Below are 26,002 nucleotides of genomic sequence, written 5' to 3'. Positions count from 1 at the left end.
AGCAAAAGGGATAGGTAACAACCAGGTTCTGCTCATCAAATGCATTTGATTCATTTATCTTCAGCGAGTGTAAGCATAAATGCAGAATTTCTGGCAGTTTTATTGCTCTGGAGCATTTAGATGTGTGTTAACATGATGCTACGATCTTCCCAGGAACATCCAAGCAAATTCATCCCAAATGTCCTTTAGACAGACGAGACCAAAGAGGAGATGTTTCGCTATGTAGAGAGGTGATGATTTGGGTTTGTTTTGCAGCCACAGCACCTGGATACCTTGAAGCCAAAGTAAAATGTGAGGCCATCAGTCAAACAGCTAAAGCTTGGCTGATACTAAATCACGCAACAGGACAATGATCCCAGGCACAGCAGCAAATATACAAGAGAATGGCTGAAAAAAATAATAATCAAGATGTTGCAATGGCCCAGACTAGGTGGTTAAGAGAGCTGTGTATAAACGAATACCACAAACCTCAATGAACTGAAGCAGCACTGTGGAGAAGAATGAGACAAATTTCACCCACAACAAAGTGAGAGACTGATGAAGTCATACAGAAAGTGATTACATTGGTTGTTGCTGCTAACAGTGGTTCTACAACCCCATAGGGAGTATTTAGTGTTTCACAGGAATGCACCACGATGATGATGATGATGATGATGGTTACAGAGTGCTTTGACAACTTCCTTTTTCACAGGACTGTATGTTGTTTACCCTGACTTGTCAAATCAAAATGATCTTTTGTTGTGTTTATGTCTCAAACACTGCAAAATTGCATGAATGAATATAACCTGAAATTAAAAAAAGGTTTCATATTTGAACAGAATGAGCTATATTCAGAGTTTGACAGTGAAATACTTAAACTTACTTACTTTAAAAAAAAAATTTATTTTTCTAAATGTGGAAAAATGCTGTGCCCGCCCAGATCCTGCAAACATGATCTGTGAAATTACTCTGTTCGCACCTGTAGGTAGATTTGGTCTGCATTAGGTGAGTCTTTCACTCTCATTGGCTTTTAAAATGTAAAAAATATTTACATATTAATAGATTCTGGATCTCCTGAAGAGAGGACGAGGCACCGATAAGGATGGAAGTGAGTTGTTGCTTTTTCTTTCTTCGATAACAGGTCAAAGCAAAGGAGATTGTATAAGATGAGCAAGAGGGCACTAAAATATTAAGGGAGAGATCCACAATGATGGTCGAAGTATATACCGCAGGGGGGCGTTTTAAACCCCTATTTTGCAGCAAATAAATAAACTTTTGTGAATTTTTAAAAATCTAATTTGTGTGGAGATTCTAAGCATGTAGCTTGAGATCTCACTGAACACAGAAATGAAAGCTAATTTATATAATGCTTTCAAATAACTACAAAATAAGTACCCAGTTGTGTTTCAAGATTTCTCTACAGCCTTGATCTTTGGCAATAGAGGGGCTTTAAATAGGATTTGTTTCTTCTTTTACATGTTTAAAATACCCCATAACTAAAAAATAAATTAGATTACATTAGATACCTACTGATTACATAATGTCGCTCTTGTCCCTGAAAGGTAAAACTCGGGGAAAAGGTTTACATGACTCAGCCAATCAGGGACGGCTACGAAACGAGAGTTGTATTGCTGTATTTTCACCCAATCGGCTCTGCCCTTCAATACACTTCGGACCAATGATATTCGAGGATGTTCAAACGTTGAGCCTAAGGAAGTTGGAGATGTGTGTATTATGTGTACAGCTGTTCCGACTCTGACAAAAAGCCAGCCGCCGTTTGGTCGTTAAGTTAGCTTAAGGTTTAGAGCCTCCGTTTGTAGCTAAAGGTAGCTTGCTTCCTAACTTACGGGCGTTAAAAGTTGTCTCGTTTAGTTGATCTCTCGCGGCAGCTGCCATGCTGCTCGTTTTCCTCCTGTTCGCCACCTTTCGGGTCTCCATGCTGGAGTGAAATTAGATGGGGGGCATTACACCAGAAGATGGAGGATTTAACCAGGGGTCCTCATGGCTGCTGTGAAGGTGTGGAGTTACTACAGCGCCCGTGTCCTAGGAGGATGGGGCCCGCTGCTTTGCATCGCCCTCGGCTCACTCGTGGCGCTCCTGATGCCCATGGTTGGGGTGGAGGATCAGTGCTGTGCCTCCCTGAGAGGCATCGCTCTGCTCCGCTGCCAGCTGTGGGGAAGTCCACAGCAGCGTCCAGCTGTGCAGTCCACCAGCCTCACCGTCCCCTTCACTGCTCTTGATCTGCTGCCTCAGAGGCCCAAGCCGACCAAAGGTACACTCACGTTATTTACTGTGGAGGTCAGCTTAGTGCCATATGCAGAACAATATTAACCATATGTCGAGAAAGAAGGCCGGTGTGAACTCATGTAGGGCTTAATTTAACAAATTTATAGAGAAAACTGCGTTCCCTTTATCGCTTTCAAGCTCTGATCGTATTGGTTTTTCCTGTATGTTGGGATTTCTGAATGATGACATTGTGAAGACGTCAGCTTGTAATTCTCCAAATCCTCTGCAAATTGTAGGTATTTTCACACTGTTTTCTAACTGTGAAGACCAGCGAACTGTTAAGGAAAAAGAGGAAGCACAACAACTAAATGTAAAAATAACAAATTTGCGGCTTCAGTGTTTTAAATTGAATATTAGTTCCCTGAATGATTTCTGAAGTTGTTGAAAATTCTAGTTCATCCAAGTGTAATAACGTTTTTTTTTAATTAATTAATGAATTTATTCATATTTTGTCATGACATGACCTGCTGTTTTACTGCATCTTCACTGCTCACCCTGTCAATCATGTCGTGATTGCAGAGATGGAGCTGGAGGCCAAAGCTGCACTGCAGTTGGCTCAGGAGATGAAGAAACTTGGGAAGAGGGAGAAGGCTCACAAGCTGCTGGTGCATGCACTTAGCATGAACCCAGACTTCGTGGATGCCCTGACGGAGCTGGGGACCATTTTAGAGGAGGAGAAGGATGTCGTCCAGGCAGATCACCTGTACACCAAGGCCCTGGCCATCTCACCGTGCAACGAGAGAGCTCTGGTTAGCCGAGACCGGACCCTTCCCCTGGTGGAAGAGATCGATCAGCGTTACTTCAGCATCATCGACAGTAAAGTGCGCCAGCTTATGTCCATTCCTAAAGGGAACTCTGCATTCCGCCGAGTGATGGAGGAGACCTACTACCACCACATCTACCACACCGTGGCCATCGAAGGCAGCACGCTCACGCTGTCAGAGATCCGTCATATCATTGAGACGCGTTACGCCGTCCCCGGAAAGAGCCTGCAGGAGCAGAACGAGGCGATCGGGGTGGATGCGGCCATGAAGTACATCAACACGACGCTGTTGTCCAGATCAGGAGCCATCACCGTCAACGACATCCTGGAGATCCACCGGCGGGTGCTCGGCTACGTAGACCCCGTGGAAGGAGGGAGGCTGCGCACCAATCAGGTGTTTGTGGGCCACCACATCCCTCCTCACCCTCGGGACCTGCAGAGACACATGCAGGAGCTCGTTCAGTGGCTCAACTCCGACGAGGCGCTGCAGCTTCACCCCGTGGAATATGCTGCACTCGCCCACTATAAACTGGTGTACATACACCCATTTGTTGACGGCAACGGACGTACGTCGCGGCTGCTCATGAACCTCGTGCTCATGCAAGCGAGATACCCACCAATTACTATCCGCAAGGAACAACGGGCTGAATACTACGCCGCTCTGGACACAGCCAACGAGGGTGATGTGCGGCCCTTCATCCGCTTCATAGCCAAATGTACAGAAATAACTTTGGACACGTTGTTGATTTCTACTACGGAGCACGCCGTGGGGCTGCCGGGAGCAGGCCAGGACCAGACCTGTTTCGACTGCAAGCAGACCATCCCATTCCACAACTGACCATAGGGTAGGGATACAGGAGCATGGCAACACTGGCATGCAAACATAGATGTCATTTCATTTTAGAGCTCATCATAAAATGCGAATTCCTTTGTCCACATCATACCCATCATTCCCTCGTCACAGTTTGGATTCTGTGCCTGCTGAATTCATCAGCCTGCTTCAGGAAGGTGAACTGAAATTTGCTTTTTGTCGTGTCAGGTTTGCTTTACCACGCCCTAATTTTCCCACGCAAGGAAAAGTTGTGTTGTGGGAGAGTTTAGGCGTTTTAATTCTCTATCATAGGAAACAGGAAACAAAACAAGATTTCTGTCGGACTTGAATCTTCCGTTTCAACTGCGGATGTGCACGGTGAACATTTAGTTCTTTGACGTAAAGATGATGTCTCCAGACACTGTAATGCACTTTCCTGTATTTTCTTATTTATTTTAAAATAAAAGTGGTCTACAATGAGCAAAGTAGGGCATCATTTGTATGACTTTATTAAAACAAGTTTCAGACCAGAAAAGAAGGGAGGGAAAAGAAACATGACATGATTTCAAAGAATGAAAGTGAAAAAGCACAAAAATAAATACTGAGATTAAACGAACAAAAAATAGCCTTTTATTATTTACCTCTACTCCAAATGTAAAACACTGACTATAGAAATTATACAAACGGCAATGCACATAATACAACCTTTTTAGTATAGACAAAACAGAAGGTGACTTCTACAACTTCAACTTTTTTTTCTCCTTTTTTTAAATTAGGCCACTGCGGTGAGAGCAATACATACAGCTTGTATTACATGTTTTGAAAACTTAAGATTCATCACAAACTATGCTGACCTTTTTTTTTTTTTTTTTTTAAACGTGTTTACCGAGTATCATGTACACAAACAGAATTTTATTAATGTGTAAAACAAGACAAGTGGACAGCTGATCGACCCCCTGAAACATGGGATTACTGAAATGGGAACTGCATAGATTCTGACCATTCTCTTGTTTTTCCAGAGAGTGCCGTCGACTAAAGAAAACCAAACCGCACTTATAAAAACAGCTTGAGTTTATATTCACTTTTTTTTTTTTTTTTTTACTTCTTTCAATATTAAATGTTAGAGTGCTGCAAGTGACTCTTTTTTTACTAAATAATCTGCTGTGGTAATTTTCGCTAAGAGTTAAGATCAAATAATCTGAAAGCCAATTAAAAATTTGCCAATGTAGACAAAACTAATGACTGAAAACTGCCTTGAAGGACAAAGCCTTTCTTCTTTCTGAGTGACTACAGGCTCACGAAGCCCACGTGAAGCCAGGTGTTTCCTGCCATCAAAGCACTTCAGAATCACCAGCTTCCTGCTTATGTGCACCCTCTTAAATTTCAGGCAGGTACCCTTCGTTCCTCTTTAAAGGTGACTGACGTTCTCCACCTGAACAGACGGGCCACGCATGGAAACATAAAAAATATAAGCAGGGTTACTTAAAACAGATTTGTGAACACTAACTCAAGCATCAGCTGTGTGCTGCAGGACAGCAGCTTTCACACCGTCTTAAAAGGTCTTGTTTTTTTGTTGACGGTAGCTTTAGAGGTCTCTATAGCATAATAATACTGGACATTAGTACGGTAGTTGACGGAGACTCAGTGATGATGTTACATAAAAAATAATGAATCAGCTGTACTAGAAGGTCAGGAAATAAAACTATTTCGGCTCCTTAAAAACATCTGGAGAGTGTCTTTTCACCACTAGCACATCCAACATTATGTACACACACCGACTATATTACACCACGTCCAAACTTTTGCATATACCTATTTAAAACAACATTCACAAGTTTGGCTGTTTTGAATATTTAAAAAAATACTCTCCCATATGCTTCTGTTAAAATCCCTTACAGAGTGCACAACAACAACAACAACAAAAGAGAAAAACAAAAAAAGGAAACCTTGCAACAATTTTAGATACAGTATATTTACACACAAATATGATACACTTTTAATAAAACATCCTGGCTGCCATCTTCAAAACACACCCATCAAAAACAATCCGAAACGCTCTTTGAAAAGGGCTCGTGATGGGGATTTAAGGCAACCTCGCAGAACGGATGGTGAGAGCATGACCGGGATTAAAGGGACATCAGGTAACCGGTTACGAAAAAGAAAAAAAAATTAATCAAGGACATCCATTTGTAAGGACACAAGATGGCTTTCAGTGTGAAGGCGGTCGTCACGCTCTTGCCTGTCTTCTCACATGTTGAGGAGCATCTTGGCAAAGTCTGAATTTGACAACTGCTTCGGCTCTCCGGCTGCATTTCCTGCTGCGCTGGCTGGCTCTCCATCCGCAGCGCTCCCGTTCTCCACTTTCCCGGCGGGCACGGATTGTCGGTGGAGGGAACGAGGGAGCATGGAGAGCTGGGTGCGTCCTTTCCCTCTCCTGGGAAAAAAAGGAAAACAGTCAAATTTGTTTCCTGTCTTTATTACCAATATAGATCTGGGAATCAGGGAAGAGCAATTGCAAACATTTTGTGGGAGAAACATTTTGGGAAACTTACGCTCCGTACACCTGGCGAGGCATGGCGTCTCCCGTGGGCCTGCTCGACCCAGGCTTATCTATCGTGTTTCTGCGAGGAGGGTTGCTTATAGCAACAGAGATTTTGTTGCCCTCCACTTCTATGCCGTCCATTTTCAGCACTGCCTGAGAGGCCTGGGTTTCATCTGCGAACTCAACATATGCCAGACCCTGCAGAGCCACACAGCATAAGAGGGTTAACACACCAACAACTTCGCCCTGCGTGTGGGTCGAAGGCAGCGATCACTAGCTCCATCATCTCACCGCTGTGCTCTTTATTCCTCACCTTGGGTTTTCCTGAGCGATACGTGACCAAACGAACTTCTTTGACGGTGCCGTGATTTTTGCTGATTTCCGCCAGCTGCTCCTTAGTGCACGAGAACGGCAGTCCAGAGATGAAAATTTTGTGTTTCTCCATCATCGTGTTGTATTTAAACACCTACAAGGACATAAGCGTGAAGATATCACTTTGCACTGCATGCTCCAATCATGTTAGCCAAGCTGGATGAAAAACTAATTGAATTATGTGCTTCACAATATTTTAGCCCCTACAATAATAATCTTGGACTGGGTGAAGTGGCATTGATAGCTGTATTAAATGAATAAAAATGATGAGGCGTCTAAGTTCAACACAAATGCAGGAACTGAGCCACGCTTACCTTAAAGTCAGGATTTTTGTTTTTGTCGACACAGGGTGACACAAACACAGGCCTGCCCTCCACGTCCCGTCGGTCCAGCTTCAGGGCTTCAGGGACTGACACTGGGGATTCAAACTGTATATAACCGTAGCCTCTGAAGCTTCCTTTACCAGTAAAGATGGGGCGAATCTGCTTGATTGGACCACAGGTCTCAAACAGCGTCCTGAGTTTCGCCTCTGGCTCCTCCAGGGTGTACGCCAGATTGCTGACGAACACGCTGCTGTTGTCATTTCGAAGCTCCGGGTTGTCTTCGTTCTGCCTGTGGGCAGACGGAGCTGCTGCTGCTGCTCCTTGTGGGGCTTTTTTAGTAGCAGGCGGAGCAGGCTTATATCCAGGGGGCGTGGCCTTTCCAAAGAGTCCAGTCTCTGTCTCCATGTACTCATCTGTGGGTTGGTCAGCGTTTCCTCGGTGCCTTTTAGGACCTTGTTATGTCACAGAGAAACAAAAAGTTAGAATCACACTTAGTTTTGGTTAAAAAAAAAGAATTAGTCCATCAGCTAAGGAGTCTATTTCACCTGCGTCCTCATTCCATTCATCTTGATAATCGTCCTGTTCTGCTTTCCTCTTCTCCCCAGCTCGCGTTCCCTTCTGGACCTTCTTCTGAGCCTTCTTTTCTACCTTGGCTTTCCGCCGCTGCTCAGCTCTCTCGTCCTCTTGCCGAGCCAGGTTGGCTTCTTTCTCAGCTGCCTAACAGATGGTCAGAACATGGTAACATTAGCCAAAGGCAGCCAAACGATACACCTGGCCGGTGCAGTACTGCTCCTACCTTCGCTCGCTGTTCATTAATCCTGTTCAGCCGGGTCTCTGTCTTCTGCACGGCGAAGTCCCAGTCCTCCAGAGAACCTGTAGGTGGGAACGTGTAGTATAAAGCCATACTGTGTCAAATTCTCCCTTTTCTTAAAAATAATGATTTATAATGAATTTATAATCATTTTTAGTTTGAGGCTCACCTTCCACTCTCTCAAAGCTGAGCAGGACTTCACATACATGCTCCGGGTAGTCTGAGGTGCACTGAACTGCTCTGTGGAGAGCTTTTCGACAGTGAATCGAGTCCCCGTATGACCTGAAGATTAAAAAAAAAAAGCAAAAACCATCAAGCACACCCATTTTTTTAGTTAGAAAGTTTTTCCCAGTCAGGCATGTCCCGTCTAACTCGCACACTGAAAATTCCAATTACACTGACATGTACTGCATGTGTGTACTGTGAGTGTGCAGTCAACATGTTGACTGTGAAACGATGTGCAGTCAAATACATTTGGACAAACTGCCGGTAAATAACAGATACTGTTCATCTGCTCTGCATAGTTTTTTTAAGCCCGACACTTTTTCTGTTGTCATCCACTTGACAAGTTTCATTGTTTTTTTAAGGGCACACATGTTGAGATATGCCAAGTTCTAGCTGGTTGGAAATCACCTTGTTTGTCTGTGCAAAATTCTTACCTTGTAACTTTCTAATTGTGTTATATTTGGTTCTTTTCATAGATTGAAATAACGCCTCAACAACAAAAAGACATTCTTCTGAATGTGGTCAGCTAAATAGTCTGGACTGAAAATGAGCGAGAAAGCAGCCAATGTCCAACAGTGATGGGATTTCTGGCTCTTTTTAGAGAACCGGCTCTTTCAGCTCCCAACCGGCTCTTCAGGTCGTTTTGTTGCTTTAATTAATTTATTATTAACAACAATATAAAATTACGCACAAAAGGAATTACTAGTGTAAAAAAAAACCTGTGGTTTTATTTAGATATATTTATATATAATTATATACGGTGGCCCCTAGAGACAAAGCACGTCCAAGCTCCAAAGCACATTTCTAGCATTACCTGAACTTCCAAAACAGAGCTACTAGATCACTTAAATTACACAATTGAAAGCATGTGTGTATTGTTTGTGTATTTATACACAGGCACTCATATATATTCAAATAATTAAAAAAATGTTCATTTACCTGTTACTACCACACACCAAATACGGTCGTTGGTACTTGCTGGCTTGTGTAGCCACAAGATAACAAAAGCTCAACACTGCGCCTAGCATCCTGGAGCACTTCTGTTGTGTTTTGTACGTGTTTTGGAGTTTGTACGTGCTTTGTCTCTAGGGGCCACCGTAAATATACTTTTATTTATTCACTCCACATAAAATGTAATAAAGTGAGATAAGGAAAAAAACCCACGACTCCCAATAACGGCTTGCGTCGTTCACTTCAAAGACTCGGCTCTAAGAGCCGTTTCGTTCGCGACCGACACATCACTAATGTCCAAAGAGAGTCTTTGAAAGACCTTCAGGAACCCGGAGACTGCTTTACAAATGACTACAAGAAAGTCTGTCTCCTTGGTAGCAATATATAAAGAAATGAGTGGTGGGCTTGAGACCTTTGCACAACAATGTAGGGTGTATATATTGTATAATGCACTACTTAGAAGTAAATGAAGAAGAGACAAAGACAAAGTCACAGACCTTTCCAGGTTGTAGTACTCGAGCCACATGTTGGCATACTTGGCGTTTCCTTTTGTCATGATGCTGTCCCACAGTTCTCTGGCCTTCTGCATGTTCTTGCAGTGAAGTGCCTGACAAGGAAAAGGAAACATCTATATGACAAACACAATAACTCCTGTATCCAAGTTGTCAGTGAGAACGCCTTTACCCTCCATCTCATTACAAAGAGGCTAAAGGTGATTTTTACAAGTGATTCTACTGTGACTCAAACATGTCTGTAGGAAGCTGTGGAGCTATATTAACTCTTTATTTAAGGCCTCATTTAAATAAAGAAGCTTACTTCTTTTGTTACGTGATTTGACCTGGCTCATTCTACTGTGCTAACTGATTTACTCGCCACAATCCAACAACACTACTACACACTGCATGCTCCTGAAAACGGTTGTCATAGTAACACCGCTTACCTCTATCCGTGCCCAGATCTGCATGATGATACAAGAAGGATCGCCACTTTCACCAAACCCTATAGTGACAAAGGAAGGTGAATAATGTGAAAACTAAACCAGGACAAGAAGACAGCAAAAATAGATGTCGGTGCCGTCTGCTTACGCTCTTCGACATCGTGTTTCATGTAGTCCAGAGATCGAGAGAAGGCTGCTCGTAACTCCTCTAACTCTTTGCTGGACTCTGCAAAAAAAAAAAAAAAACACAAGGTAACACATCATCAAATAAATTATTTGAGTTGTGTTTTGGGTTTTTTTTGACATACAAAATGTTCATGACACGAAACCGCTCTCACCTTTACTGAAATCCACGCGTCTCCTCAAGTAGTCGAGGTACGCCTGCCAAATTTCCACGTAATCGGTAGCCTGAATGAAGCCTGCATTTAGTGCCTTCTCAAAGACGTCTGCGTGGAAGACAAAAGAGAATAATACACATCAGACGACAACATTTCTCCATAAGGTCGTTAGTATTTTCAATAAATTCAAGGTGGTTTTAAAATGAATGAAAGACAAGCACACGTCTTTCATTATCCTTTATAATGCTAATGATTTAATATCAAGGTAAAATTCGGGTTGTGTTTGGTTTCATCTATTGCCTGTTTTATGACTCTTTATGGGCTACAGCGGTAGACATTAACCATAAAAGTCATAATAAACCAGATTAGGATAGTCAGGTTTTTTTTCAGAAAACAAAGAAATAACTATACTGCAAGTTAAAATAAAATATTTCCACATCTCACATCGTAAATATGCTGTATTTTTCAGGGAGCAGGCCATATTATGGACTAATTTTGCCTTTTTGTCATCACATTTAATATAAATGTGATAAGGACTGGTCTCCCTTAGCAACTTCCAAGAAAAAATAAACACAAAAATGTGCAGGCCTACGTGATCTTATAATGATGGAGCCAAGTCCATCCAATCATTTTTTTTAAACTCTTACATACTTGGAAGTCAGGCAAGGTTAAGAAAGGTTACATTTTTCCACATTTCATTAGTCACACAGCTCAATCTTTTTAAACTCAAACATAGTTTGTTTATTCTGCTTTGTGGTTTCATTATTACTAAGTTAATATTCATCCTGTGTTAGTAATTGCTTCCACAAATACTTGTAAATTCTGTTTATAATAAATGAAATAAACAAAATCATCACTTATAATGAGAACAATTATCAGTTTGTCTCTAAAACCAATGCACATCCATTCAGAATGAACGCAAATTAAATTCCACTGAAAAATCATATCAATCTTTTTCAGTCGTATTTGTTATGAAGGAAAAAAAAAAAAAGGAGTTCAAATAGTTTCAATATTGAAAGCAGCGGGCGCTCTTGTGTGAACAGCTTCGAGCTGTGCTCGTGTTCTTACCTGACACGGTCTGATGGTCGGCTCCGTGCCTCTCCAGAGCAAGCAGGTAGCTCTTCCACAGTCCCATGGTCCAGGGGCAGTTCCTGACTGCACGTTCATGAGTGGAGAGAACCAAGTCTTTGAACTTCAGCTGACGATCCTGACGATCACAGAAAGAAAAATAGTTAAAAATGGTTAAAACAGTCTGAAAAAAGAACGAGATGAACAGCAAGGTTTTATACATTAGACGGGGTGTGTGTGTGTGTGTGTGTGACCAACAACTCACGAGGTATGTGGTGTATTTGGCCCACATGTCTGGCACCAGGCAGTTCTCTGACAGAGCACGCTCAAAGGTTATCTGGATCCGTGCTGGGTCGCCCTCCTTTAGTTCAAAGTCGATGTAGGCCTGATATTCTGCTAACTTGGGAGTTTCTGCTACCATCTGCAGCAAAACAACAGCAGCGTTCACAAAAACAATCAACATCATTTAAAAACATTACAGAGAACGAATGGACATCATATTTAGCAAAGTGCATTACCAGTGCCTCCTCAAACGGTTTGCACTTCTCCATCTGCTGCACAGCTTTCTTGTACTGATGCACAACCGTCTCAGGGACGCCATGTTCGGACCACTCCTCATATTCTGCGTAGGTGCCTTCCATGTCTACAAAGCAGCAGAGCACAGTTATCACAGATTTTACATTTACATCACACCGTCGATAGTCATTTTTCAGTTTATGTTCTACTTTATCTGTTGCTTCATTTAAATTTAGAGATTCAAATGTTTCAGAAACGGCACGGCTCTCCACTCAGAGAAAAACAACACGATACCAAAACAACCGGTTACCTCTCCAGTAAACTAATGAGGAGTGCACTCGTCACTCTGACACGTTAATTTTATCCTAAAAGCCAGCGTCATCATTTTCTTTAAACTGGGTAATTTCTGACATATGGCTCTCGCAACAGGAATCTGTCTCATTTTACAGCAACCAGTCTGGCCAGAAGACACGTCATGCTTACCCATTAAGGGGATGGCCAACTGTCGGCGAAACAGTGTATGGATTCGCTCGAGCTGGGTCTTCAGCATCTCTTGTTCCTCACGGCTGGGAATCCTGCCAGGGGGAGGCTGAGAGGAAAGCCAGCAGAGAACATGGGTGTTAAAGCACAAGCCATTCGGTTAAACATGGAAAGAATTCAAGTCAGCAATCTGAACTGAAGAAGTGTTATATTTGACATCATTAACATGGAAACAAAATTATTTCCACTAGCTTTTAATTTCTAAGACAATGGTTGAAACAATATGGCATATGTACACAATCAATACAAAAACACAAATATAGCTTATGTGTGAATGATGAACTCTGTCCTAGTGACGGGCGCACAAACCTGTACTGTGGACAGGATGGCGTTCTCAAACTCTCTGTACGCCTCCCACACCATCTGTCCCTTGGTCATGTGAAGCCCCACTGCTGTCACCGCCCTCTCAAAGATGGATCTCACCCTGTCGATTCCGCCTGGTGAGCCCATACCGCCGATCGAGTACTGTGCGTATTCAAGCCAGATATCGGGGCCTGTGTGTGTAAAGTTAAATGTTAGGATCGTGTAATTACTAATCATCAGGCCGGAAGGTGGTGGCGATGGTGTTGCGCACTCACAGATATAGTCTTTAACAGCTCTCTCAAACAGCTCATATACTTTCTCTCGGTTTGGCTCCTCCTCAGTCAGACGGATTTCATCCTTGAGCCAATCCAGCCAGATCTCTGGGGGATTAAAAAAAACAAGGTTTCAGTTGTAAATAATGCAGAGCCGCTTATTCCTCCAACCCCAGAAGCATGTTAGCCGTGCACCGACCTTCAGTGAGAGGGAAAAGCTCACTCATCTTCTGCCTCGCCTTTCGCAGGCGGAAAAGTTCCCCTTCTTGCTTTAGCAGCTTGATAAGATCCACATGGCAGTTGTAGTCGAAAGCGTTGATGGACAGCTGAGGAGTTACACAAAGATGAAGAAGAAATGAGATACGTGACAATGCACTTCAGGGGTTTTGTAGGCACAAAATCATAATCGGTTGGCATGTAAAATCTACTTTAAGCTGTTCTTGCATTCACAAGAGGTCGCCACAGCAGGTAGCTCCGCATATTTGATTTGGCCGAATTTTTACCCTTCATGACGCAACCTCTCCCAGGATCGCACCAGGGATCTTTTGATTCTTAGGTGAACACATAAAACAGCTACAATTGGTTTGCATGTAGGAAAAGTGTGTTACCTTATTTAATCTCTCTCTATGAATGTAAAAATATTTTATGAAGCTTTTTGGCAGGCCAAGATCTCTTTGGTGAAAATACAAATCTGTTATATGCAAAAAAATCCCTGCACCCTGCACACAGTGTATCCTAAATAAACTAAACCCAATCCTTCATGAGAGCAAATGTTTATATTTTGTTGAGTTGTTGGTTGAAAATTCAGGTAGTTTCGTGGGTTGTAGTTTGATCTGTTAGACTTTTGGGCTACAGCAGTGAGACTGAATATTTAAAAATATCTCTGTATATAGCACACTACAGTCAGCAGTACCACACACTGATGCTCGCAGAGGGACTCGTGTACAGTCATGCAGTTGGATCTATATTTGAGTGTATTTGTAGGTTGCAGGAGAGCTACACCTACCACACAGTCAACTCAGCGCAACACCAGCGACGCTGCAGAAGCACTCTCCGTACTTAAGACTACAGCAGATTCAATGCTATGTGAAGGGGTCACTGATCACGTGACGCCCATTAAAGTTAGCACAGCGTGTACTGTTTTTGTTTGTACTGTACTTTCTTTCTAACCCACACTAAACGCTGGGATCCCGCCGTAGACTGAGACTGCAACAAAAAAGGCGCGTGTGAATACGAGGCACGCGAACTATTAGCCTCGCACATTAGCAAGGCAGCTAATCACGACAGCTATATAAATGACGTGGTTGTATATTTAGATGTTTTGGTTAACGAGAGCTACCAACGCCACGTATATTTTCTGCCTTTACTCTACCATGTCATGACGGAGGAGTTCACAGCTTTAATGCTGCCAACCCGATTGTGGCTGTCCGTGTTTACCACCCATTCATTCTCATTAGCCCCTCGGCTAACGCTGGCTAATTACCTGCTCCTCAAGTCGCTGGATCTCGGCTTCATTTTCTTTCTCGTCCTCCGACGAATCGTCCTCCTCGTCTTCGTCTGAATTTTCCACTCCCATGCCTTCCTCCTCTTCTTCGTCCGATTCCATCTCCCTCTCCTCCATCCCTGCATCTTCCTCCTCCATATCTTGCAACTGCGTTTGCTCTGCGTTGCTTGACGCTGCCATGTTGGAAAGCCTATCTGCCTGGTAACAGCCTGCTAGCAGCCAGCGGGACGACGAGAGGCGGAGCCCGTCAACACGGGTCACCGTCTAACCCCGCCCGTGGCCGCTAGTGGGCGCTCTCTGGTTGTGTAAAACCTTCTTCTCTCATTTGTTTGTCAACACAAGCCGTTCGTGCTTCCTCGTGTTCACTCGTTGATTTCCGTTCGCAGTTGGTGCTGGAAACATGGCGAACGTCTGCCTACGAAGCTCCTCGTCCTTGCTGCTGTTTTTCAGCAGGAGGATTTTCAAACCGGAGCTGAGCGCTGTCTGCTTGTACCACAAAAAGGTAAACGAGTGAAAATGCGTCACCTTACTTAGAGTTAGCTGACATTTTTTGTTGTTGTCACTGGTAACACTGCCCTGTCTGTCAGCTGCCCCACCAACAGATCAGAGATATATATATTTTCTGATAAGTGTGACCTCTCCCTAAGGTTGTGGACCACTATGAAAACCCGAGAAACGTGGGCTCCCTGGACAAAAACTCCAAAAATGTGGGGACTGGATTGGTGGGTGCACCGGCATGCGGTGATGTTATGAAACTTCAGGTAAGCTGGAAGCCAGCAGCAGAAACCAATGTATTGTCATGTCTTTGAAATTCCGATGTTTGACTCTGTGCTGTTTGCAGATCCAAGTGGATGAAAATGGAAAGATCGTCGATGCAAAGTTCAAAACATTTGGCTGCGGATCGGCCATTGCTTCCAGTTCTCTAGCAACAGAGTGGGTGAAGGGGAAGTCGGTATGTTAAATTACCAAAGTACAGGCAACCAACAAATGGACCCTAAAAGTGCTGTTTTCTCCGCTTTATTGTAAAGGATCTCATGAATCTGCTTTTACCCTGCAGGTTGACGATGCTCTGAAGATCAAGAACACAGACATTGCCAAAGAACTCTGCCTTCCTCCAGTCAAGCTTCACTGCTCAAGTAAGTTCACAGTCGTTATTAACACCTCTTAAGACATGGGTGTCAGAATATATATCATATATCAAATATAAAGTCTGGGGGGCAGAATCGACCCAGCAAAAACTTCAGTCCGGCCCACTGGAAGACTTTGGAAAATGTGAATTGTATTTTCATTTCAAGTTTTGTAGCTTTTCCTAATAGAAGGATCTCCACTGTGGCCATTCATACTAAACCAAAGTATTTTAGGTCAGTTAATAAAAAAAGACAGTAATTTCTTACCATTTAAGCATAAAGGGTCATGCTGACTGATTTCTTTAATTCAGTATGGCAGCATTTCCTAATTGTGTAGAAAACCTGAGAAATATGATTCAAACTGTTTTGGTTTTTTTTTCTTACATTAAGCTATCTCAGGGATTAAATATGTAGTTAAACAGCTTTACAACAACAAAGGGGAGTTTCCCTGGTCCAGCCCACTTAAGATCAAAATGTGCTGTTAAGTTTCCAAAATAGCTTCAGGACCATGCACACCATTTTCCCCCCCGAAACAAATTCTTTCTCTTGCTCTGTTTGAAAGCACATACATTTATGCTTTCAGATCAGGTGTTTCCTGTGCAATAAATATATCTCTCAACAGTGTGGGCTCTCTCTGGGTACTCTGGTTTCCTTCCACAGTCCAAACACACGTTACAGTTGTGGTCAGATGTTTACATTCACTCATCATTGGCATGAATCTCATGGTAATTTGGGTCTTTTAATGGTTTCTTTGAACTGTTGTATTTCCATCTTTACATACATCTTTAATGGCTTGATGAGTTCATAGCAGGCTTGAGCCTCAGCAGTTCCTGAGTTGTTTCTGAACATCTAAACCAATTTACTCTCATCTAACGGTGACAGTTTGGGTCTTCTTCCAGACTTTGACAAAAACACAGTTACCAGACCCCGTGTGTATACTTTTAACCCTGTGTGAGAATCAGAGAAAGTCCATAATAAATTCAGAAGAACAGTTCAAAGAAATCATTAAAAGTCCCCTAATACTATGTCAGTCCTCCCCACGATAAGTGTAAACTTCTGACCACATCTATAGGTTAACTGATGATGGTGTGAATAGCTCTGTTTCTATGTCTTAGCCATGCAACAGATTGGCGAGCTCTTCATGGTGTAACCCGTCTCTATGGAAGAATGAATGACTGTATTAATCACACCTACATAATGATGATATGAAATCAAATCACCCAGTTATCATGAACTGAATGCTTTTTGTTTTCCAAATTATGCTCATAGTGGCTCTAAAATCTGCTTTTTTTGTCAGTGCTTGCAGAAGATGCCATAAAAGCAGCACTGTCAGACTACCGGCTAAAGCAACAGGACAAGGAGGAACATGTTAAAGCCAGCAATTAATGTTTTTATTCACTGACTATAATAATAGATGTATCCTATTGTTGGATATTGTGCCTCTCCTAGTGCCAGAGCAGTGCAGACGGGTCGCTGTAATCACATCGCATCAGATCTTGCATCCATTGGGGAATTCTCCACAGGTGTGGGTCCCATATTGTTCAAGTGTTAATAGCGTTTATGGATTCTTTGCTTTTATCACACAATCAGAATTGTTTAATTAACAATGGGTTCATGGTGAAGCTTAACACTTTAATACACATAGCATTAAAGACATCTTTAATGAAGCAGGGATGTGGGTTTGTAGTTTTATTTTTTTGGCTTTGAGGCTCTTTCTGGCTCACTTGTGAGACAATGTAGGTCCCAGATGAAAGACTTGGTATGAGAATGTCAACAGTTAAAGTTTACATACAAAAAAAAGTTCAGAAAATTTGTATGAGGTGCTTTGCTTACTGTGAATAAACAGATTAAAAGACTTCAGTGTCTGTGTGTGTGTAAATGTCATCCTGCTGATCCTGAATCAGCAGGAGCCACCCTCTGCTGACGCACAAGCACCTTTTTCAGCACGAGCAGCACTGCCAGCATTACGAGAGCCACTAACACACACAGCACAACGAGCAGAGAGACTATCGCTGCAGAGGCCTGCTGAGTGAACAGCTGTGGGACGAGAGTGGGCACGAGTGCATCTCTATGTGTGGAAAGCAAGAACTGTGTCCCCTCAGCAAGGGTTACGTTACTCTGAGGGTATCGAGCTGTAATGTTGTCTCTGCACCTCTGTTCCTCCTCAGGGAGAGAAGTAGTAGTCTTTAAATGGAAGGGGCTGACTGACTGACTGTTATTTAGGGATAAACACTCCTCATAGGTAAGAGTCTCTAAAGAGTAGTGCAAGACACGCGTCTTGGAAGAGTCTTGATTACTGTTTAGAGCTTCAGAAAGCAGTCCATTAGTGGTTAGTTTTGATATTTTCTCTGCTGGCTGCGCTGTTAGCATCCTCGCCTGTGCAGAGCTGAGGTCACGTTCGTGTGTCCTGTCATTTGGCTTCAGGACACGAGGACAGATGGCCACGACAGAGAGATTCAGAAGCAGACGGTGGGCGAGATGATCAGGCTCTGTGCACACAATGTCTGTGGCCATCTTAAGCCTACCGCTCAGCAGCCAGCGGTACAGATACAGAATGTCACACTCGCACACCCACAGGTTGTTGGTGAGGTCCACAGATCTGAGACGTGGCAGGCTGTCAAAGGCGCTCTCTGGGACTGACCGCAGGCAGTTGCTGTTGATCTTCAGGACCTGCAGGTTGACCAGGGCAGACAGTGAGGGCAGGTCCAAGGCAGAGATGCAGTTTTCTGAAAGATCTAAGTGGGTCAGTGATGGTGGAAGACTCATGGGGAGACTGGTAAGCCTGTTCCCCTTCAGCATCAGGACCTGCAGCTTATGGAGACCCTGAAGTGCCCCGGGCTGGATGGCACGAATACGGTTGTCCTCTAAGTCCAGGTGAGTGAGGTTTCCCAGCTGCCTCAGGACACCTGAGGTGATGTAAGTAATGCGGTTTTCTTGCAGCTGCAGGGACTCCAGGCTGGGAGGCAGGCCACGAGGGAAGCGGGCTAGCAGATTGTGACTGAGGCTGAGCTCCTGGAGGCCAGAGAAGGGCCAGAGCTGGTGGTCCACATTACAGAGCTGGTTTCTGGCCACAGATAGAGCCGAGGTACTGAGAGGAACCAAGCGAGGGAGTGACCTCAGGCCTAGTGACTCACACAGAACCAGAAATCCTGGACAGCAGCACCCAGTAGGACAGGGAGACACTGCAAGGCAGGCTAGAGGACAGATGCAGAGAGCCAGCAGGACACCACATCTGCACCAAAGCATGACTCACTGCAAGAATAATGCAGGAAAGATGAGAAGTTAGATGAATTTAGAGGATATGGTTCTTCTAAAAGTTCTATAAAGGAAGGGGTATAATGTTATAATATGGCTTAATTAACGGTTAATAAGCAGCTGAAAGATCCCTGGTTTGATCCAGGAAGGACAGACAAATTCCACTGGGGCTGCATCAGGAAGTGCATCTGACATAGAAACTCTGCCAAAACAAACACGTGGAGCCACCTGCTGTGGTAATCCCGTGTGGATAAGGAAACAGCCAAAAGCAGCTTTATTAAAGGTTAATGAACCATTTATTAATACCAGTACTCCACCAGCACACTCTGGTACATATAATGACCTTATGGAAAAGAGCTGCAGAGTGTAAAACCCATTCATGGAATTGCCAAAACTATTTATAAAGCCACTTCTTACGTCTTAAAACCCCATGATAAGGTGTGACTTGTTATAAAGTGATGCCAAAGAGTGAAAGCTGCCTCACTTACCATTCTTCTTTCTGTGTATTATCTGCTCCTCCAAAGAGACAGGCAGGGGTGCTTTCCCATGCTCCCTACGTGATCGACTGTCCCTCTAAAGATAACCGACGTTGCTGATAATTCCAGGCAGATGCTCATCAAAGTTTAATGACAGCCTTAAGGAGCTCTATTACCTGTTCTTGATCATCTTCTCCATCCGAACTGACCAAGAAGTCCTTTTGTTTGTCAGCTGTTTTATGATGAACAAGCTGAAAATACAAAAGACATTCAGAAAAAAAAATGGTATGAAAAAAAGGATGTCCTAAATATTCTCCTGTTGGAGCCCAGCTAAGGTGGAGGTTATTAGTGACTTTAGTGAAGATGTGCTACAAGGTTTGCATCTTTCTGGAAGGAAGAGTGAAAGTAAGGGGCTAGCATTTTCTCGAATTATTTAGCACCTCATTGATAAAAGAGCAGGGAATCTGAGCCCGGTGTAAGGCTCTGTCTGGGCTCACGTTTCAGCCACCACATGGTTACACTTGCTTTTCAGCTGGTGCGCTATCATGTCCTGTTTGATCTTTGGCAGTTTGACCTACTTAAGACCTGAAAGAAGTTTTATGTTTGAGGATTAAAAAAACATTCTTATGAATTTTCTACATTTTTAAAACAGATTTCAGATGGCATCATGATTTATCCATGTCACACTGGAAATAAGATATATTAAAATACACAACTGAAAGAGTTGCACTGTTCATACAGCATCAATATTTCATTACTTGCTCAAAATATGGAACAAAAGGGATTCGACTTTTTATCATAATTCTAATGGGAACAAATCAGGGTCCCCAGGATTTGTATAAACAATACATGAGCTCCTGTTTTGTGCCAAAGGGTCCGTATGTATCTGGATTACTGCTATTGAAATATTAAACAATTCTGTACAGTTGCCAGCAAAGGACAAAGGGGGCTCTCGTCATCTCCAGGCTCGAGTACCTTCTTCTGCAGTCCCGCGAGGTGATGGTGCCAGCGGCTTCATCCCGGCCAATCAGAAAGCTCTGGCAGTGTTTTTTTTTTCTTTTGCAGATCAGGGGTTTGAACTGTTAAAAGAGAAGACAGCCTATATCATCACAGAGCAGATATCACAGATCTGGCATTTCGGTAATTACCTTAAAATAGTTACCAGTGATTTCTGTGTGGACGCAGGTCAAAATTACAGATTCCCAAGTGGAACATAATGTGCACGTTGAGATTGTCCTCTTGTTTTTCCGAGACCTTCCTCGCCTTTTCTAATTGTAGGTTTCCACAGGGTTGTATCTGTGCTTCATTTGGCGTAGCTTCAGCCATGTACGCTGCTACATTTACGGCACTCAGAGACATCTTTTTTGATAGCTTTATTAAATATAAGCAAAACAAAACGGTCTTTTTGTAAACAATTCAAGTGTCAAAAAAGAAAGCAACTGTGGCTGAGGTTAGGCGGAAAACAGTATGTCAGCATGACAAAAGCATCGGCACATAATTCAGGCTTAGATTAGATGCTCAAGGTCATTAACTTAACAACAGAACAGAGTAATTTAATCAAAGAAAATCAGATAAGAGAGACAAATATGCATCTGTCAAGCCTATACACGTAAGCTAAACATGCCAACTGTCTGTCCTTCTACTCACATTTCAAACGTTTACACTTAAAATAAAAAAGCATAATTTATCGTATACATAAATGCACTAACTATTTAAAAGGAAAACTTAAACATTTGTTTTCTACTGCCTACTTTTTTATACATTTGCCCATTGAGAGCAGGTCAAAGGTATTAGCCGAATAAATATGTACAGTCATCGTACAAAGAAAGTGACCCTCTTTCAGTTCAAGACAGTTCAGAACAGCATCCTGTGACATATTACAACATGTCACTGATTTAACAAAGACTAAGCTGAAACGCAGAAGCAGTGTGTGGAAACTAAGTCCACCCTTCCATTATGAAGTAAGGGGGTAACTAACAGCCAGGTACTGCTGATCAAATGCATTTGATTAACTAATCATTTGATTAACTAATCATTGATTAACTAATCATTGGCAGGTGTGAGCACCTTTATAAAATCAGAGGTTTGTAGGTCTGTGGTATTCAGGTGTGTTGACACAATGCTGAGGATGAAAGACATCAGCAACAGTCATCAGTGTGGGAAAGGTCATAAGGTCATTTCCAAACAAACTGAACTCCATCACTCTACAGTGAGAAATATAATTCACAAGTGGAAAATGTCCCAGCAAATTCACCACAAGGTCCACGCCCCTAAGATCTACAGCTCAGACTGTGCAGGCCTCAGTTAGCATGTTAAATGTTAAAGTTCATGACAAAACAATTATCAAAGAAAAGACTTAACAAATGTGGCTTATTTGGAAGGGTTGCCAGTAGAGATGCTTAGGTTTAAGTTACATCTGATTAAACCACAAGACCAAAGCAGACATGTGTGGTCACTGTGCGCGGCGCCATGTTTAGGGAAAACTGAACACAGCATATCAGCACAAACACTTCATAACAGCTGTCAAGCACGTTGGTTGCAGCCACTGTGTCCACCATGAACTCCTCTGCATACCAAAGTATTGTTGAGTCTAATGTGAGACCATCTGTCTGACAGCTTACGCTTGGCCTAAATTTGGTTATACATCAGGACAATGATCCCAAACACAACATCGAATCTACAACAGAATGATTGTTGCAATGGTTCAGCCAAATTTCAGATCTCAGCTCGATTGTAATGCTGCAGGCCAAATACCCGCAAACCTCAATGAACTGAACCACTGCAGCAAAGAAGAATGGACCAAACTTCCTCCACAACGACGCGTGAGACTCGTAAAGTCATTCAGAAAACAATTTCTTCAGATTATCGCCGCAAAAGGAGCGTACTTAATGTTTCACACTCTGCTTCTGCATTTTGGTCTGCAGTTTTTCAATTTAAGACCTGATCATTCTTTAATATGTCCTGATACGTGAAACCTTAGAACTGAAACACACTGTGATCTCTTTTTACCATGACATGCAGTACACATAGTAGATTTGTGGTAATTTATACAGCCTTTGTTCAGATACCTAAAAATAACACAGTTAAAAGGTTTTTAAAATAAAATATGATATCATGTGAAACTTAACAACCCGATGCAAACAAAATGAAGTAAATATAACTGTAAATATAAAGAGAAAGTTTTGCTACTTATCACGTCAAGTTTACTGACATTTCACTTTGACTTATTTACAGCACGAACGTGTTGCTCTAAATGACAGATCCAGATGTTTTCACTCCAGCAGGACATAATGAGGAGATTCCTTTGGACAGGTATGTGGAATAATACTTTATTTTAGTTCCCTTTGAAAGTGTTATTCACAGGAAAATAATACTTATTATATAAAGTTTTACTGCCTCAGTAGCACAGTGGTGTTATGTTTTTTTCAGTAATTACAGGAAAAAGAAAAATCCTGTGCTTGCCGTGCCAAGTTAAAGTTGTTTTCGGCACATGAAAACAAAGTGGCCGTTAAAAGGGTCTCGGTATGCTGCTATCTTTCCTCGTGCCTGCTTATCAATCAAACAATTTGAGCTGTACCATTTGTAATCTTTTCAGTAACCAGTGATTTGGGTAATAATCCTCTTCACTGTATATTTAAATCTAGATCTTAGACTTTAATGATGGGTAATTTTTCTTCATGAGGCATGACTTCACTTAAATATAGACCTATTTCCCTCTGTAAGGCTATTCTAATGAAAACACATTTTGAGGACCCATTTTGCCTTTGCCCGTTTCTGATCTTGTTTAAAAAGCGAGAAAAAGCCCACCACTGTGACCTAGTGGTGGCCTTTTTTCAGATGGCAGGTGCAGACTGGCTGACTGGAGCTAGAGCTGGAGCTGGTGCTGGGACTGGAGCTCTGCTGAACCTCCTCCCTGTGCTTCACCTTCTCTTTGTGTTTTGGTTCCTCTCTCCGCTTTTCCACTGCCTCTGTATCTCTGACCTTTCTGACCTCCTGTCGAGGTGATGACCGGACGTCTCTCCCTCTCTCTCCCACCAGCGCCTTGGAGGGCATCCGCAGGTTCTTCGGGGAGGACATGCTCTGAGTCTGGACCCTCTTGACGTGATCGACGGCGTACGGTTTCTCCTGCAGGTCACTTGAATCCTTGCGTCCTCCGGCTTTATCGGCCGTATACTTCCTGGGTGGATGAGGTAGGGGCTTATATGCCTCCAGCTTGCGCTTGTGACTCATTGCAGAGGCACAGCAGATGATGAAGACCATGACGATGAGAAGAGAGGTCACCACGATGATGATGAGCATGTTCTCCTGCAGGAAGTCCACTACTCGGGTCAGGACGTAGTCCTTCAGACGGATCATGGTGGTGGTTATGGTGTTGGTGAGAGTGGGACCCCCGGTAGCGGCGGTAACGTGAACAGGCGCGCGGGTGGAGAAAGACACCGGGAAAAGGAGCTCCAGCTCGGCTTCATCTCCGCTGCCGTCCATGGATATGTTGTAGAACAGAGGTGTGGCGTGACACACAGAGCAGCACAGCGAGAGCAGGGTCACACAGGAGACCTGAAACACCAAGTGAGACTTCATCTTCTCTTTGAGTCCTGCAGAAACAACAAGAGGATGCTTTTAATTTCAGGCAGCACATAGACTCGAAGTCACTGAAAGAATAACGTTGATTGTTAGGTGAAAAGATTTGGGACTGCCTTTCTCAACTTTAATATCTGATCAGAAGGCATGTGGTCCTGTCTTGGGTAAGATTTATGACGTGCACGTTTCTGGTTGTACTGTCTCTGTTGGCAAGTGTTGTGCACACGTGTAGTGCTCTGTTGGCTATTTTATTTTTAAAGCTTGGCTTCATTCTGATGGATGACAATGTGCCCAACAGCTCCTCTAAAACAGCTCTAAATCTTGTTGGTTTCATCCTCACACATTAGGAAGACATAAAATGTAATAGCTTTAGTTTTAATGTGGTCTGACTGTTTCCCTTAAGACCAGCAGCCTGTTGCAGTGACTCCTGGTTTTCAGGTGCTGGTAGGACAAAAGCCTCACTAACTGTTGCTACTCTTTATCTTAAGCTCCTCACTCACCCTAAATATTTACCGTATCACATCTCAAGTGTGACTGGTATCCATCTTGACCCGGGTTTTTCATTTGCTGCCTCTCTCTCTCCTGCACCAGATCTATTTTAGCAGACAGCAGAGTAGCCATTACTTACTCGGGGTGGAGACAGTGAGTTTGGAGCTGGAGGCCTTATAATTTGTAAAGCAGAGGGAGGCCACCCATCCACCACACCAAAGCCAGGAGGAAACTGTATTCTAAAGCGAGCACAGAGGCGTGGGAGACCTGCGGCTCTCGCCTCTATATTTACGCTGGGCAGCAGCTGCTGTTCACCAGCCCACAGCAGCACAGTCTCACTGAGGATATTTCTGCTTCCAGGAAAAGCTGCATTTACACCACGACTGAGTGAAACCTCCTAGCTTGCTCAGTGTTACATTTCTCCATCCTTTTCTTTTTGGCTTCCTCTCACTGAGAAGATTTAACCGAAACCAGTGAGTCTGTTAGCTCTGCAAACCTGTTTAACTCTTTAACCCAGTCTGTAATTACACAGTGCTAAGCTGTAAAGACAAGCTCCCCTTCCCAGTGTGGTCAAACATACAGCATGTACTGTGCTGCACCAGATGGCGGGCTGGGTCTCCATCCTTGAATGTACAGCTCTAGGATGGCCCTGCCCCTTAAGTCCCCATAATTACAGCTAAAATTACATTTCCTGTATTTCACTAGAGGGTCGCCCTTATCTTCAGCTCAAAGCCTTCTAATTTGTGACACTTTAAAGCTTTTATAAACTTAATTACATGAAAAACTTTGAACGTGCAGAGCCATATTTTACACATTCAGCCTGATGACCCAGTGTGCAGCAACTTACTAAACAAATGTTAGACCATCTCAAATATTTCTTGACATACAATTGTGGCTACCTGGTACACGGTGCAGATTCAAGGTTGGACATTTAGATCTTTTTTTAAGGAAGTATTCAGAAGAAAATAATCCATAAATAAGTCGTGCATTCAAAACTACAGAAGTATTTAAGAACTGTACCAACGATCCCTTTAACTTTTGCTGCAATATTACGACTATTACAGTTGCATGTTGAGCGGTTTTCCCTTGCAGTGAGTAAATTATAGCACAAGATTATCAGCATAGTTGAATCTGTAGTGATGCATCACATGATTTACAGTTGGATTATGGGAAAAGTTTGCAACATTTGAATCTCTGACATAAAATAGTTGAACCGAATGTACTTTTGCACAAACATTCAGACTTCATTTATTTCTTCATCACTATTTGCCACTCGTGAAACGAATGTATAAAAGTACAACGTATGAAAGGTCAAACATCCTGAAAATATTTGGCTTCTCTTTAACCTTGAACTTAATTTCACTACAAATGTAAAATGTATACTTACAGGATGTGCTAGCCTCGGCTTCTCTTCTGTGCAGCACAAAGCAGTGAGTAAGACTGCAGAAAGAGGGAGGAAAAGGGGGAGACAAGACAAGACGGACAGACGAGAAAGTAAGAGTGGAAGACCGTTTCCGAGGATTCGCCCTCCCTGCT

General features: G+C 42.9%; 5 protein-coding genes across 5 annotated transcripts; 2 read left to right on the top strand and 3 right to left on the bottom strand.

The window, feature by feature from the left end:
• The first annotated feature begins 1,662 nt into the window (after positions 1-1,662).
• ficd (FIC domain protein adenylyltransferase) lies at positions 1,663-5,044 on the top strand. The gene is made up of 2 exons (XM_085294360.1): positions 1,663-2,251; positions 2,785-5,044. The coding sequence occupies exons 1-2, from the start codon at positions 1,981-1,983 to the stop codon at positions 3,864-3,866; spliced, it is 1,353 nt and encodes a 450-aa protein (XP_085150486.1). The 5' UTR covers positions 1,663-1,980; the 3' UTR covers positions 3,867-5,044.
• On the bottom strand, positions 4,447-14,810 carry sart3 (spliceosome associated factor 3, U4/U6 recycling protein). Its single transcript, XM_085294357.1, has 19 exons — positions 14,521-14,810; positions 13,237-13,363; positions 13,041-13,145; positions 12,772-12,956; positions 12,406-12,511; positions 11,925-12,049; positions 11,672-11,827; positions 11,407-11,545; positions 10,339-10,446; positions 10,149-10,226; positions 10,004-10,062; positions 9,561-9,670; positions 8,057-8,169; positions 7,873-7,949; positions 7,622-7,793; positions 7,068-7,528; positions 6,695-6,847; positions 6,392-6,579; positions 4,447-6,273 (listed from the first exon to the last, which is right to left on the bottom strand). The coding sequence occupies exons 1-19, from the start codon at positions 14,719-14,721 to the stop codon at positions 6,087-6,089; spliced, it is 2,850 nt and encodes a 949-aa protein (XP_085150483.1). The 5' UTR covers positions 14,722-14,810; the 3' UTR covers positions 4,447-6,086.
• On the top strand, positions 14,803-17,524 carry iscua (iron-sulfur cluster assembly enzyme a). The gene is made up of 5 exons (XM_085294362.1): positions 14,803-15,043; positions 15,189-15,302; positions 15,383-15,493; positions 15,599-15,677; positions 16,966-17,524. The coding sequence occupies exons 1-5, from the start codon at positions 14,942-14,944 to the stop codon at positions 17,052-17,054; spliced, it is 495 nt and encodes a 164-aa protein (XP_085150488.1). The 5' UTR covers positions 14,803-14,941; the 3' UTR covers positions 17,055-17,524.
• Positions 17,349-20,581, bottom strand: tmem119a (transmembrane protein 119a). Its single transcript, XM_085294359.1, has 3 exons — positions 20,375-20,581; positions 19,412-19,650; positions 17,349-18,920 (listed from the first exon to the last, which is right to left on the bottom strand). The coding sequence occupies exon 3, from the start codon at positions 18,912-18,914 to the stop codon at positions 17,550-17,552; it is 1,365 nt and encodes a 454-aa protein (XP_085150485.1). The 5' UTR covers positions 18,915-18,920; positions 19,412-19,650; positions 20,375-20,581; the 3' UTR covers positions 17,349-17,549.
• LOC146562537 (uncharacterized) lies at positions 20,579-26,002 on the bottom strand. The gene is made up of 2 exons (XM_085294361.1): positions 25,854-26,002; positions 20,579-23,991 (listed from the first exon to the last, which is right to left on the bottom strand). Exon 2 carries the CDS (start codon positions 23,975-23,977, stop codon positions 23,216-23,218), a length of 762 nt encoding a protein of 253 aa, XP_085150487.1. The 5' UTR covers positions 23,978-23,991; positions 25,854-26,002; the 3' UTR covers positions 20,579-23,215.

This window comes from Mchenga conophoros, linkage group LG12 (assembly GCF_057382185.1).
Source record: "Mchenga conophoros isolate Kocher_MC1m ecotype Shallow Benthic linkage group LG12, M_conophoros_male_GT1.1, whole genome shotgun sequence".
NCBI classification, from domain to species: Eukaryota; Metazoa; Chordata; class Actinopteri; order Cichliformes; family Cichlidae; genus Mchenga; species Mchenga conophoros.
This window is presented reverse-complemented; position numbering and strand designations above follow the sequence as displayed.